This window comes from Lepisma saccharinum, unplaced genomic scaffold, assembly GCF_977018435.1.
Source record: "Lepisma saccharinum unplaced genomic scaffold, izLepSacc3.1 HAP1_SCAFFOLD_655, whole genome shotgun sequence".
NCBI classification, from domain to species: Eukaryota; Metazoa; Arthropoda; class Insecta; order Zygentoma; family Lepismatidae; genus Lepisma; species Lepisma saccharinum.
Genome location: NW_028143326.1, coordinates 32493 through 45694, shown reverse-complemented (window position 1 = coordinate 45694; position 13202 = coordinate 32493). Strand labels below are relative to the sequence as shown.

At 39.3% G+C, this 13202-nt stretch overlaps 1 protein-coding gene across 1 annotated transcript in view; it reads right to left on the bottom strand.

The window, feature by feature from the left end:
- Positions 1–1149: 1149 nt before the first annotated feature.
- LOC145983111 (mast/stem cell growth factor receptor Kit-like) overlaps positions 1150–13202 on the bottom strand; it is a 34927-nt gene continuing 22874 nt past the window's right edge. The window contains exon 6 of the mRNA XM_083116389.1: positions 1150–1256. Within this exon, the coding sequence (XP_082972515.1) occupies positions 1150–1256 (107 nt within the window). The remainder of the gene's footprint in view (positions 1257–13202) is intronic.

Below are 13202 nucleotides of genomic sequence, written 5' to 3'. Positions count from 1 at the left end.
TGAGCTATGTCACGTTTGGTGAATGACACAATTTTGCCCTTTTGAGCTGCATATAGGCACGTCATTGAAGAGAGATGCTCGAGGTATGTCTCTGGTAAAATTTTATGAAACAACTCAATAGGTTCCAGTGACAGTAATTCTGGGTGTTTGTCGGATAAGCACTGAAATGAATCATCGCAATGGACCGAATTGTTTTCTATAACCGTAGACTTCTTCCACGAAGGATGTCCTACCTGTTTACTTGATGCCCCTTTAGCCTTTCTTGATGTGGTTGGCTGAAGATACTCCGGGGTAGATTGTTCCACGTTAGTTGTGACAACCAATTCACCACACACATCTGAAGGAACCACTTCTTCCAAAACGTTGTCATCAATTTTTTCCTCATCGGTAAGATCTGCAGTTTCTTCTGGAGGCAACTGACAAATATCCACTACATCTCCAATGTCTTCAGTATCGTCATCTAAAATTTCATTCAAATACTGAAAAGCTGCTTCCAATGTTAGGAAACGATTCGATGCCATGTTGTTCATACAAATGTTGTTGAAAGACTGAATTTTATAACAACGAGACGGCATGAATCAACAGAAGCAGCTAACAGAGCGTGGCAGAAAACATGCCGGGATATTTGTTATACAAACAATGTAAAAACAATTATTTCAAATGTACTTGTAGCCAACAATAAGCATGATATTATTTCCATTCTTGACCAAGTTACAAAACAATCTTGCCTCAAAACTGTGAGAGAGGAAAATTTCTTTTCAGTTTTTTGTGTGAGTTATTTGTTGTCTGTAACCATTGTTCATGCCAAACGCCAATGTTCCCATTTGGGAACATGACAATATACTTAGGTCCAGACTAATAGAAATCAATGAAAAACCCATTCTAATGCATTTCATGTAATACTAGCATTATGTTCTGCCCGATATTGTACAAAGAAGAAAAAAGTAATTTATTAGGGTGTAAATAAAAAATATATAATAGTATGAATGCAATTTTAACCATTTTTGTGTAATTTCATAGTATACTATACAGACGATAATAATGAAAATATTAATTAAATGTTGTTAATAGTAAATATACACCCTAAATTAATAGATGAAACAAGAAAACTTTGAAAAAAAAATTTTCAGTATAGTTATAAATTGAAAATTAGTTGATGTTCCCAATTGGGAACATTGGCAGGTAAAGGGTTAAGCCAGCAACATGACATGTACCTTTCTTTTCATAACCATTGGTTGAGTTTGCAATTGTGTCATCTATAATAAAGAAAAATGTCACAGAAATAGGATATGCATGAGATATTCAATGTCACAATATTCATATTCATATCGATCTGATTACATTTCAAATGTTGTATAAAACTTTAATTTACTTATCTTTAAAATATCCCTCTACGTCACTGCACACTTTACTCTTGCTTCCTTACAGTGTTGAGTTGCACTATAAACTTTCAGAATAGGTTAATTCAATAATGCACATGTTACAATTATGTTACATGACTTGTGATTAGGGTTTTTCTGAGAGATGCTATCTCCTTAGCTGCCACGAATGTAAAAGTCCTCTCATCCATTTTATACCTCTGTTCACATGGCTCTGTTATCTTTTCATCTCAGGTATCACAATGCAGCTAATTTTTTATTTATACTCCCCAGGTGACTGCATTCAGGTCAATAATACTCCAGTCGGCCCCGTGGCAGAGTGGTTAGCACATCTTGCTACGATGCAAGGGGTACCACGTTTGAATCTTGGCCTGGGCATGGATGTTTGTCAATGTCCATTCATCAATTTCACCATATCATCACTCATCCCCATCTTTGCAAATTAGCCAAAAGTGGCACAAAAAGCAAAGTAAAATAAAAACAAATCAATCAATAATACTCCAAACTGCTATCCTGATAGAAGTGTCTCCTATAATAGATCATCGTCATCATGTTTTGTAGCCAAGTGCATTAAGTAGTTGACTTTCGATCTCACCTCCAAAGCTCCCAGGTTCGAGTCCTGGCCTGGGCATGGGTGTTTGTTGTGACTGGTCGATATCAATTTCATCTAATCTTTATTGTTGTGATTAAGTGGCAGAAAAGTGATGTAAGATAATGAAATTCAAATACGAAATGCATTAGAATGCACTAAACAAATTAGGGCATTTGTCTTCAATGGCTAGTATTAGATAAAGTACAGTTTCCCATCTGAATCTAACTGTCTGTGAACAAAGTAAATTTCGGGGACACATGAACTACTATTAAACCTATTACATTCTTTTTAAAACATAGCATGCATAGATATGTACTTTACAAAACTAGGATATATGAATTATATTTTTATATCCATAAAAATAATTTAGAAAGGCAGAACTTTGCACTAAATTGCAGGCAATACACCAATATCAATAGGGTACTGATTAATCTGAACTGAACTATGATATAACTTGGCCCCTTATTCTTCTATAGAGAAAGCAAATAGGCAAGTTTAGTACATCTGTACATTGTACAGTTTTTTTTATTTATTATTTTTTTTTTTGACCTTAGTCGTTCTGGTCGTTCGCATTTTGGGAGCCTGCATCTTGTATGTTATCATTTACAGGTATCTTATTTACAATTTTATTTACAATAATAAAAGTTTACAGTCAACATATACAATATTCCTCTGCCACTGTCGCGAGAGGATGAATTATCCAGTGTTCCCTTAATTAACCCAATACAATACAATACATATACAGAAAAAGACAATACAAACATACAAAGGTGGTTCATACCACATGGTTCTGAGTAGCCAACATAATCAGATTTGTTATCTTGGGCGTGGAAGAGCTATCCTATTGACTTTATTATGGATGGTCCCAATTTGTTTGATAAGTGGATTCTGATCAGAGGCCAATTTGTCCCATAATTTGTTTCTGTCTTGCTGAAGTATATCCATAATATATATCATTTCCAGATCTTAATGCATTTGCATTATAGTTGTTAATCTAGGATAGTTACCAATTGTGCGCAGAACTCGATTTTGCATTCTTTGAACTTTAACCAGGTGTGTGTTTGCTGCTTGCATCCATACTGCACCTGCATATGTGAGAATGGGGCGGACCATCATTTTATATAGATGTAATTTAGATGTCATGGTCAAAACTGGAGATCTAAAAAATGGTGCTAAATATTCCATTCTTTTCCTTGCTCCTGTACACACATATTCTATGTGGGGGCCAAAAGTGAGAAGAGCATCTATTTGGACTCCCAGATATCTTACGTTTTTTACTGCCGGTATTGCAGTTCCAAATAGCTTTAGGTGTGCTTGGTTTTGAGATCCCCCGTACCCAAGTACCATTGAGTTGCATTTGTCTGGATTTAGTTTTATTTTCCATTTGCTAGCCCAACGTTCTAGTATTGGTAAATACTTTTTCATGCGATTTTCGCATGTAGCGAACGTCTTCCCGTGGACAAATAAGGCAGTGTCATCGGCATACGTGGCTATAAGTCCGTCAGATATCTCTGGTATATCAGCTGTATATAGGGCATACAGTGTTGGTGATAATGCTGAACCTTGTGGAACTCCAGCTGTTATATCGTATGCTCAGGATTTAGTTCCTTGAACTGCTACCTGGAATTTTCTGTTTGCTAAATACGTAATAAAGAACTTTTTGTATCAGACTGGTATTGGTAGCTTTGCCACTTTGTATACTAATCCTTTGTGCCAAACTCTATCGAACGCTTTGTGGACATCAATGAAGAGTCCAAGTGCTCTATGTTTCCTATTAATGTGAGAGGCGGTATAATCGATGACACGTAACAGTTGTTCAGTTGTCCCATGCCCCATACGAAATCCAAATTGGTGGTCTGGAAGTAGATGTTTCTCGTCAACGATCTTGGTCAATCGGTTTCCAATCACTCGCTCCAGCAGTTTGCTAACATGAGATAGCAGACTGATTGGTCGATAGTTGGTTACCTCTTTTGGGTTTCTTCAAAGTTTAGGGATCGCTATGACCTTAGCCGTCTTCCAGATTGGTGGAAAGTAACTTCTTTTCAATATGGCTGTAAACAGTTTTGACAAGAACACAAAACTTTTCGTGTCATTTTCTGAACAGCTGAGGTAGGTATCCCATCTAACCACAATGCTGAAGTGGATTTTAGTTTCTTTGTTATTCCACCAATTTCTCTTGGAGAAATGTGTGGGGCATCTAATCCTGGAGGAAGCTGCAATAGTTGGGTGTAACTTTGAGTTACTTCCTGCTTGGTCTCTAAGTCCGTTAGTCCATCGTTTATTTGGAAATTGTTGTGAAACTGTTGAGCAAGAAGTTCCGCTTTCTCTTCAGGAGCCAGTACCATTCTGTTCGCCACAGTAAGTGATGTAAGAGCTCCTTTGTCTCTCGCATTTAGTTTTATGGCCAATCCCCAGAAGGACGGATCTTGAACTGTGAGGTTTTGTAGACGTTCATCCCGTTTGGATATTCTATCTCATACTAAATATTTATGCAGTTGGTTTGCAATGTATTTCCATTCGTAGCGATGGTGTAGTGCTCCTGTTCTCTTCCATCTTCTTCTAGCCCATCGAGTGAGTTGTACAAAAATAGTGAGAATTGGTGACGAGATATTCTTGACCATGATCTGTTGTGGTTTGGTGGCTTATTGATAGGCTTTGACTACCACTGTTGTAAAATGACTAACAGTATTGTCGATGTCCTCTTGAGTTTCCATGGAGTGATGTAAATTTAGCTTTTGGTGAGTGCATCTTTGAAATTGCTCCCAATTTGTAGAGAAGGTTTGAGGGAGTTGGAATCGATAACAATACACTCCCTGTGCCAATGCTGTAAACACCGGTAGATGATCTGAGTTTAGTGAGTCTTCCACATAGGGTGCTATGCATGTTCCTACCCCTTTACATAGCATTATATCCAGCACATCTGGGAGTCCTCTTCCAGTGGGGTAAAAAGTTGGGTCCTTAGGGGCTGATATAGTGAAGGCGGTATTTGGTAATGTTCGACAGAGAAGATTGCCGGCAGTATTTGAGATTCTAGAATTCCACCTTGGGTGTTTTGCATTCAAGTCACCTGCTACTACAACTTGTGGTCCTAAGGAATTGTGTGTGAAGATGTCCTGATCCTGTAGAGCGGAACCCGGAGATCTATATGCAGCAACCAAGATTAGTTCTTTGTTGGCTGTGTGCAAACGAATGCCTAGTGCTTCGATTGATTGCAACTAGGGGATTGCAATTTGAGCTACATTAAATCCTTTTCGGGATAAGATGAGAAGGCCGCCCTTGGGATTACCTATTCTATCTTCTCTAATTATTCGATACTCTGGTAAATTCCATTGGATATTGGGTTTCAAATGGGATTCATTAATTAGAGCGATGTCCACATGTTTCTCCATTAACTGCTGATGTAGTTCTGGACTTCGGTTTTTTATTCCGTTGGCATTATAAAACATTAATTTAATTTGTCGCATTAGATTGCGTTTACTAAAAGCAGCCATCTGATTGCATTTCTAGGAGTATTTGGATAATCGTGCTAATGACTGCCATTCCTGTGGTGGCTTGTGAAATTTGCTGTAGCCCTCTTGATAGATGTTGCCAGATTTTAGATATATTCCAGGTTTTATCCATTTCCAGAAGTGTGATTATTCCATCTCCTGTGGATGTTGGAGTTGGAATATATGATTTTCGTCTTTGCCGTTGTAGTGGGTCAGCATATTGGGCGTACATAAGTGGTTGTGAAGCAGCTGAAGGTCTGTATGTTGTCTTCGTTGAGGTTGTTGGTGGGTCGGCTATTGATGCTCTTGATGGCCCAGCTGTGGATGAAGGAATGCTTGAAGTTCTCGGAGCTGTCGGTGTCCCTGTCCTAGTAGATAGCTGTCCTGCCCGCGCTGCATTCACTGTACGATTTAAATTGTCCGTAAAGATTCTGCATCCTCGATGGTTTGCTGGGTGTTCACCTCCACAGTTAAGACACTTTGGAGGTTGGTCAGCTTTTAAAGAACAGTTTTTGGCCAGATGATCTTTGCCACACTTCACACATCTGGAAGTTGTAAAACATTTTTGCTGTGTATGTCCGAGTCTCTGGCAGCGAAAACATTGCAGAACTAGCGACGGCTGATAAGGTTCCACTTGCACTCTGTATCGGCCGAGGAATTCTAGTTGGTAGATGTTTGAAACTTCTGGAGATTTGAACAAAGTCACTAGGAATAGCGGAATTTTCTTTCGTTGAGTGGTTGTAGAGGCTAGTTGAGTCATCTTCTGTACTGTCTGGACTTCGAACCCCTCTTCGTGCAACCCGGTGCAGATGTCCTTGACGTCCAGGTCTATCGGGAGGAGGCGAAGAACAACTTTGACTTTGTCGTTCGTCCATTCTGGTGCGATGGCATGTTTTATTTTCGTAAATTTTAAATATTCACAGAAACGGCCAAATTCTGACCGTGAGTTCAGTTGGAATCTGATGCTGTCTCTAGTTATCCTAATTTTAGGGTCTATTTTCAATTTCTGCATCATCGAGCTGACAAAATTGTGTGGTGCGGCCTGTTCATATACATATGTCAGTGGACAGCGACAAGTACTCGATGGATTTTTGCCTGACAAATCCTGCAGTAGATCTGATCCCCCTACTGCCCCATCTATTTGCATTTCGTTGTTATCTTCATCTTCTTTCTGGTCTTCTTGCTGCAGAAGTGCAAATTTATTGGAGGTTTCTATCGGCTGATGTGTTACATTGTCATTTACATTTGGTAAACTCGTTTTCCATGGAGGAACCTGCTGGAAACCTTGCGCATCAACTATAGGTGTTTGTGGTCTCGATAACAACTGCTTTTGTTCCTGAGGAAGGGAACTATCCTTTGAATCTGATTTTGCTATCCTTCTATGTTTTAGTCTCCGTCCTTTGGAGGACAGATTCTTTCAGATGGACCCTGTAGAAATGGATTTCTTCCTCTCTCTAGATGAATTCATTTCTGATGTGGAAGACGAGTCGTCTGAGTCGTTGTGGAGTTGGCTACCTGTACTCTGCAACGATTGGTCAACTTGGTCACTCCAATCTGGAGGAGGAGGCATCTGAATGGTTGGTGTCATTGACGAATCAGAGAAGTGACCCACTGATCGTCTACCATTGGCTCCGCGAGAATCGAAGGAGTAGCTGTGATTGGCTGGCTTCTCATTCATCACGCTGGAGCTGCCTGCTGCGCGGCGTGATGATCTTCTGTCTCCTCTGGAGCTTCGTTGAACACCGTGAGGTATCAACTCCAGGTCCCTTCGGACAGAGGTTTGTACAGTGGTTCGGATCCCACTTTAAACTGTAGGTCTAGTCCAGATTCCAGATAGCAAGGTAAATGTACCTCAAATTCACATTGAATTTGCAAGTCACATGAACTTGCATGATATTTTCAGAGCATGTCTGCAAATTTGCAGCAACTTAAAAGCAAAGGTACTAATTACCAACTTTTGAAATTGCAGCAAGTTGTAACTGTAACCTGCAGCTAACTTGCATGACAAGTCTCAAAGCTTACTGGAGAATTAACACAACTGGCAGAAGGACAGCAGCGGCTGGTGGGTCTGAATTAGGTAAAGAGCTAGTAGAAGAAAATGATTTAAAAGAGTTATATAAAGTGGACTTAAAACAACAACTCAAACAAACAAACACATGTGTGTTGAAGTTAGAAAGTACTTTCAATAAAAATGTATGCCTTGAAAAGACAAGAATGGGATAGAACAAACAAGGCATTAAAAGTTAGGACAATAAATTCATAAAACTGTGAGTAAAAAATAACAGACTATAGAACCCTGATTTTATGTTTCCAGATACTACCGGGTGTCCGAGAAGTCTTTGTATGAAAACAAAAATTAACTGTATCCGCTATATGCAACATAGACATGAAAAAATGGTACCAAAATGTTCGTAAACTATTCAAGTTTATTTTGTTTCAGGTTTCTGTAACGTTGCAGTAGTGTAGCAGTGCCAGTGTCCAGCAAACCGGAAATGTACACAAATCAGGAAAAAGCTGAGTGTGTCCTGTGGTTTCACGAGCGCAGGTCACTAAAACAGTGCAGAGACAGTTTCAAACATCGTACGGAAAGGTGCCGCCCGATGGTAGGAGCATTAAGTCGTGGTATGACAAATTCAAGACCACAGGATCTGTTGCTGACGCACCGAGAAGTGGCCGACCATCAACCTCAGACGAAAGGGTGGAAGATGTAAGAGTGGCTTTTGTGCGGCGCAGTCCGAAGAAATCCATGCGTACGGCCTCACGTGAATTACAGATGCCAAAAAGTTCTGTTCATGATGTGTTACACAAACGTTTAATGTTTCATGCGTACAAAGTGCAAATCCTGCAGGCTTTGTTGCCCAATAACGGCAAACGTCGGTATAACTTTGCGGTGAAAATGTTATCACGCATTGACACTGATAATGGCTATCTCGAACATGTTGCTTTTTCAGGCGAGGCGGTCTTTCATGTCAGTGGTTTAGTGAATAGACACAACGTGCGTATCTGGGGTAAAGAGCCCCCTCATGAGGTGAGGGAGTCGACCGTGGGCAGCCCGAAGGTGAATGTTTGGTGCATGCTGCTGCATGACAGAATAATCGGACCATTCTTTTTCTCTGAGGACACCGTAACATCCGGAGTGTATCTCGACATGTTGCAATTGTTTGCTGTTCTTCAATTGCTAGAATACCACCCAGGTGTTATCTTTCAACAAGACGGTGCACCGCCACATTGGAATGTGGAGGTTCGTTCCTACCTTGGTCAGACATTTCCTGGTCGAGATGGACCGACAGCGTGACCTGCATGATCTCCAGACATAACCCCCTTTAGATTTTTTTCTATGGGGTTATGTGAAAGACAATGTCTACAGAACTCCTGTATCCGATCTTGCAACTCTGCGACAATGGATAACCCAAGACATCACATCAATCCCTCCTGTGATGTTGGCTAATGTATGGCGAGAAGTTGAATTTCGACTAGATGTACTCCGTGCTACCAAGGGTACTCATGTGGAGATTTATTGATTTCTTCCCCATTGCCAATAAAACTTGAATAGTTTCCGAACATTTTGGTACCATTTTTTCATGTCTATGTTGCATATAATGGATACAGTTAATTTTTGTTTTCATACAAAGACTTCTCGGACACCCGGTACATCTTCCCTAATTTTGCATTCAAGCTTTGTGGTTTCAATAGAGCTCAATATGGTGGATTTTTTCATTTTCCCACATTTAAGATTTTCACCTTGATCCCTTGAAAAATGTAAGATCAAGGTTTCACTGTATTTTGAGTGATGAATGTTTAAGGTTGACACACACACAGCTTTAGTTTGAGCTCGTCTTTTAAGTCCACTTTATGCACACATAGGCTAATCGGGACTGGACCTACGGTATAAAGTGGGATCCGAATCACTATGTGATTCCACTGGTTATTGATTGCAGGACCCCTTCACAAGGTGACGATGTTACCACTTCCTCATTGGGGAGGCCCTTGACACATACAATGCATTGCCAGGTTGCAAACAGGTTTATCCAGGATTTTCCAGCTGGAGAAATGTAAGTTCAAATATGAAGGAGGAGGGTGTAAGGGTACTTTTTGAGCCAGAATGACCATAAATTAGACCAATGTGAAGATTTTTGGAAAAATATCAAGGAAATTTGGGGGTAGATATTCGAGATTGGAGATCCCTTTGATGTTTGTGCTGTACAGGATGTTTAAAGTGATACTAGAAGACTTAAATACTCAAATTAAGGGAGGAGAGAGTATTGTTGTTTGGTTAAATCATTGATGGTGAGAATTAGCCATTGAACTATATATAACTGGAGTACTCGCTGCAACGCTGATCGGTGATGAAAAGCCACATTTTCGATTAGTTCCTCCAGGGAAGTTTTGAAGAAAATGTGGTAATTCCATAAGCTAACGTGTATTTACGTTCCTTTTTGCTTTCGTATAGGGCAAAAAGAAACATAATTTAACCATATTTATGCATTCAGTGCTATAAATGAATATCTTATTAAGTGTTTCTTCGCTATTAATAGTTTGCATGTGTTGTTTCAAACAATTTATCCAGTCTTAAATGGGTTGAACATGGTACTATCATGTTTGGCATTTGAATGTACAAATCATGTAGATAATTTCATGGGTGTCTACTTTTTTCAATAAGTATCATTCTCAAAATATGTGTATATCTACTACGCCTAGATGTATTTATTGAAAGTTGATGACGGTAATTAAATGTTTTAGCAAAAGTTTTCGAATGTGTTTACAGCCACGTGTTTCATACACTGTCACAAGTGATTAAACTTTGTAATAACCAATTGGAATTTTTCTTAACATATAAACATATGTTAGAACCTAATAACATTACTTTAATCAATGATGGTATTATTATTGCATGCTTTCAAAAATTATAGTTCAAATTTATAAAGCAATTTTACATGTGGTAAAAGGAAGAATTATTGTGTCCAAAATATATGCAATTATAACAAAACCAAAATTTAGTCTCACTCAACACAGAGTAAAATCGAAGTTTCTTTGCAGATACATGTACTTTCCAATCTATTCCGTACTTTTTTAATTATTATTTTCTTTTCATGCATTTACACAGTATGTCATCCTGTCAGCTGGAAGACAGGATGAGCGAACATTTGCATATAGTGTCACATTTATAAATAAATAAATATGAATCCATGCATTAGAACTACATTCCTTTTCTTCCCAATATTTCTTCAATGGTTTGTAACCAATCGTGTTCACAGTGTCGCTCTGATATCAACAATAATATTGTGCCGAGTTATATCACGATGTGGACTACAGCTGCAGAATTTTCAATATTTATCAACTTTTACCAAGAAGTTCTTAAAAATACATTGATGTGGTTATTTTAATCTTAAATCCCATGGTGTTTGACTATAATGACATACTCATTGTAATGTTTTCTCATAATTTATGGCTTTTATTTCATAATCAGTCGTAAAGATCCATTTACCGCCATAGAAATATCCGTCTGCTCCAGCGTTTCTTCCACACTTCCCTGGCATAACTAAGCGAGAGAATGGCTTCACTTTTGCAATGAAAAGCAATCCTTCCAGTTATACATAGTTTGATGGAATTAACAGAAGAGATACCAGGAACCGACTTCCCCTCCAATAGACACAAGTATTTTTGGCAGCAGAGGTATATTTCCATACTTACTAAGCCCTGCGTCAGGTCAACCTTGCAGCAGGTTTTAGCATATGTAGATCCAAACGTGCGCGCAAGAATATAGTTCCACTGAGACGGGTTCTATTCCGACACAACTGCATACTTGCAAGAAAACAGTTATTTAATTTGTAATATACAGACAAAATAATACATTGATTAGCAGGTATGGACTTAATTGGTTGCAATCACTGTGCAGACGAACTTAGAACCGCAGATTCGCCAACTCGAATCTGTATTGCGTTGAAGAGACATTGAAACTTTAGAGCGAGTCGAGCGAGACTGAATGCGTTGCAGAGCGCGTGAAATCGCTGAAACCAGTGTTGCACCTCCCACTATTTTAACCCTATGTTTATTGTAGAGCGGCGAGAATGGCTGAATCTCCTGTTCAGCGTGCGGTTTTACCCGAATGTTATTTTGGGCTTCATCCGAAAGGAAATGTTCTTCAAAGTCAAGCAAGTTGTTTTAAATGCATAATCCTCCTTGCGGCAACAAGATCAAAGTAAAACAGGGCGTGAGGTGATTTGCCGTCAATGTGCACACGAATTGTATCACGGGTGTTGAATGATTTGCGGTTTGAGTTTAGCAAGAGGAAACGATTGTTTGTTGTTTGACGACAAAAGAATCTCCGCGGTATTAAAATATATCGCAGTGAGAAGAAACATGTTTATTATTTGGACGAGACGTCCTTCAACTCGGTGAGTGGGGGAAGGGGGAATAAACCATGGAAGGATACCACCATGCAAAACCACCGCCAGGGCTGAAGAAACCGACGATGAGGGGAAGGGGGAGGCTTATTGTTTCACCCACTGGCGGCAATGAAAGCTTTGTTGAAGGCGCATATTTACTGTTCTGCGCAAAGAAAGGGAAGGGTGATTATCAGCAACAAATAGACAGACCAAGATTTGAATCCTGGTTTAGTGAAGTGATTCATAAATTGAAACCAGAGTAATAGCGACAGACAATGCACCTGATTGTATATATCACCAATAACAAATCATGCTTTTTTGGTGGTACAACTTGAAGTGCGTGTGTCTTACAGTAACGGATGTATTGCGAACGAAGCAACCAAGTTTTTCATAAATCTATTTCTTTCTAAACCAAAAACAATAATTTGTCATTAAATTCAAGAGGGGCCTATCGTTGTTTACTTTTATCTTTGTTTATTTTTATTTTTGCGTGCTCGAAATATACACACATGCTCTCATGTTTAGAAGTTGTTTCGCTCTTATATTAATGACACATTTATTAAATAATATATGCGCAGAAAGTACTTTTAAAATGTTATGTTTCAGGAGACAAAGAGAAGCAAAAATACAATCCACTTGACATGCATGCGGGTTTTGATGTGTTGTGCGGTTGGCAATACTGTAGATTTTCTCAGTGTCTCCGATGTAAGCAGCTCGGCGGTTGAGGAAAGACTGGCACGGAAGATTCTGAGCTCAGTTCTCGTGCGGATTGATACATAAAACCTGCTGCAAGGTTAACCTGACGCTTGGCTTAGGTAAATGATGAAAATATTTGGTTACAATTATTTTACATAATTATTCTTATACAAGGGGTGATCAACTGAAACCCGTTCGTTCCATGTATTATTGGTATAGTGTGTAGGAGGATATTGTTTGTCCAATAGTGTGTAATGGCTAATGTCCCTCTGTGTTGGGTGTAGGAATGTTGTTTATACGTGTTTCCGTTTTGCAGGTATAACGAGTGAAAGATGGCGTTCAACATCCCCAATCCGTCCAAACAGGACCAGCGTGCTGTCATCCAGTTTCTGAGTGCCGAAGGTTGTCAACCAGCTGAAGTGTACCGGCGTATGAAAGATGTGTATGGTGATGCATGCGTGTCCAAAACAACAGTGGTGGACTGGGCAAGAATGTTTCGGAAGGGGCGTGAACAAACCACTGATTATCCCTGTCCTGGTCAAGCCCATGTTGTTGCCACAGAAGACATGTGTGAAAAGGTGAATGCGGCAATATCTGCAGATAGACGCATGAGTATTCGATCCATAGCGAACGAGTTAAACATGGGTTATGGTACTGCTCA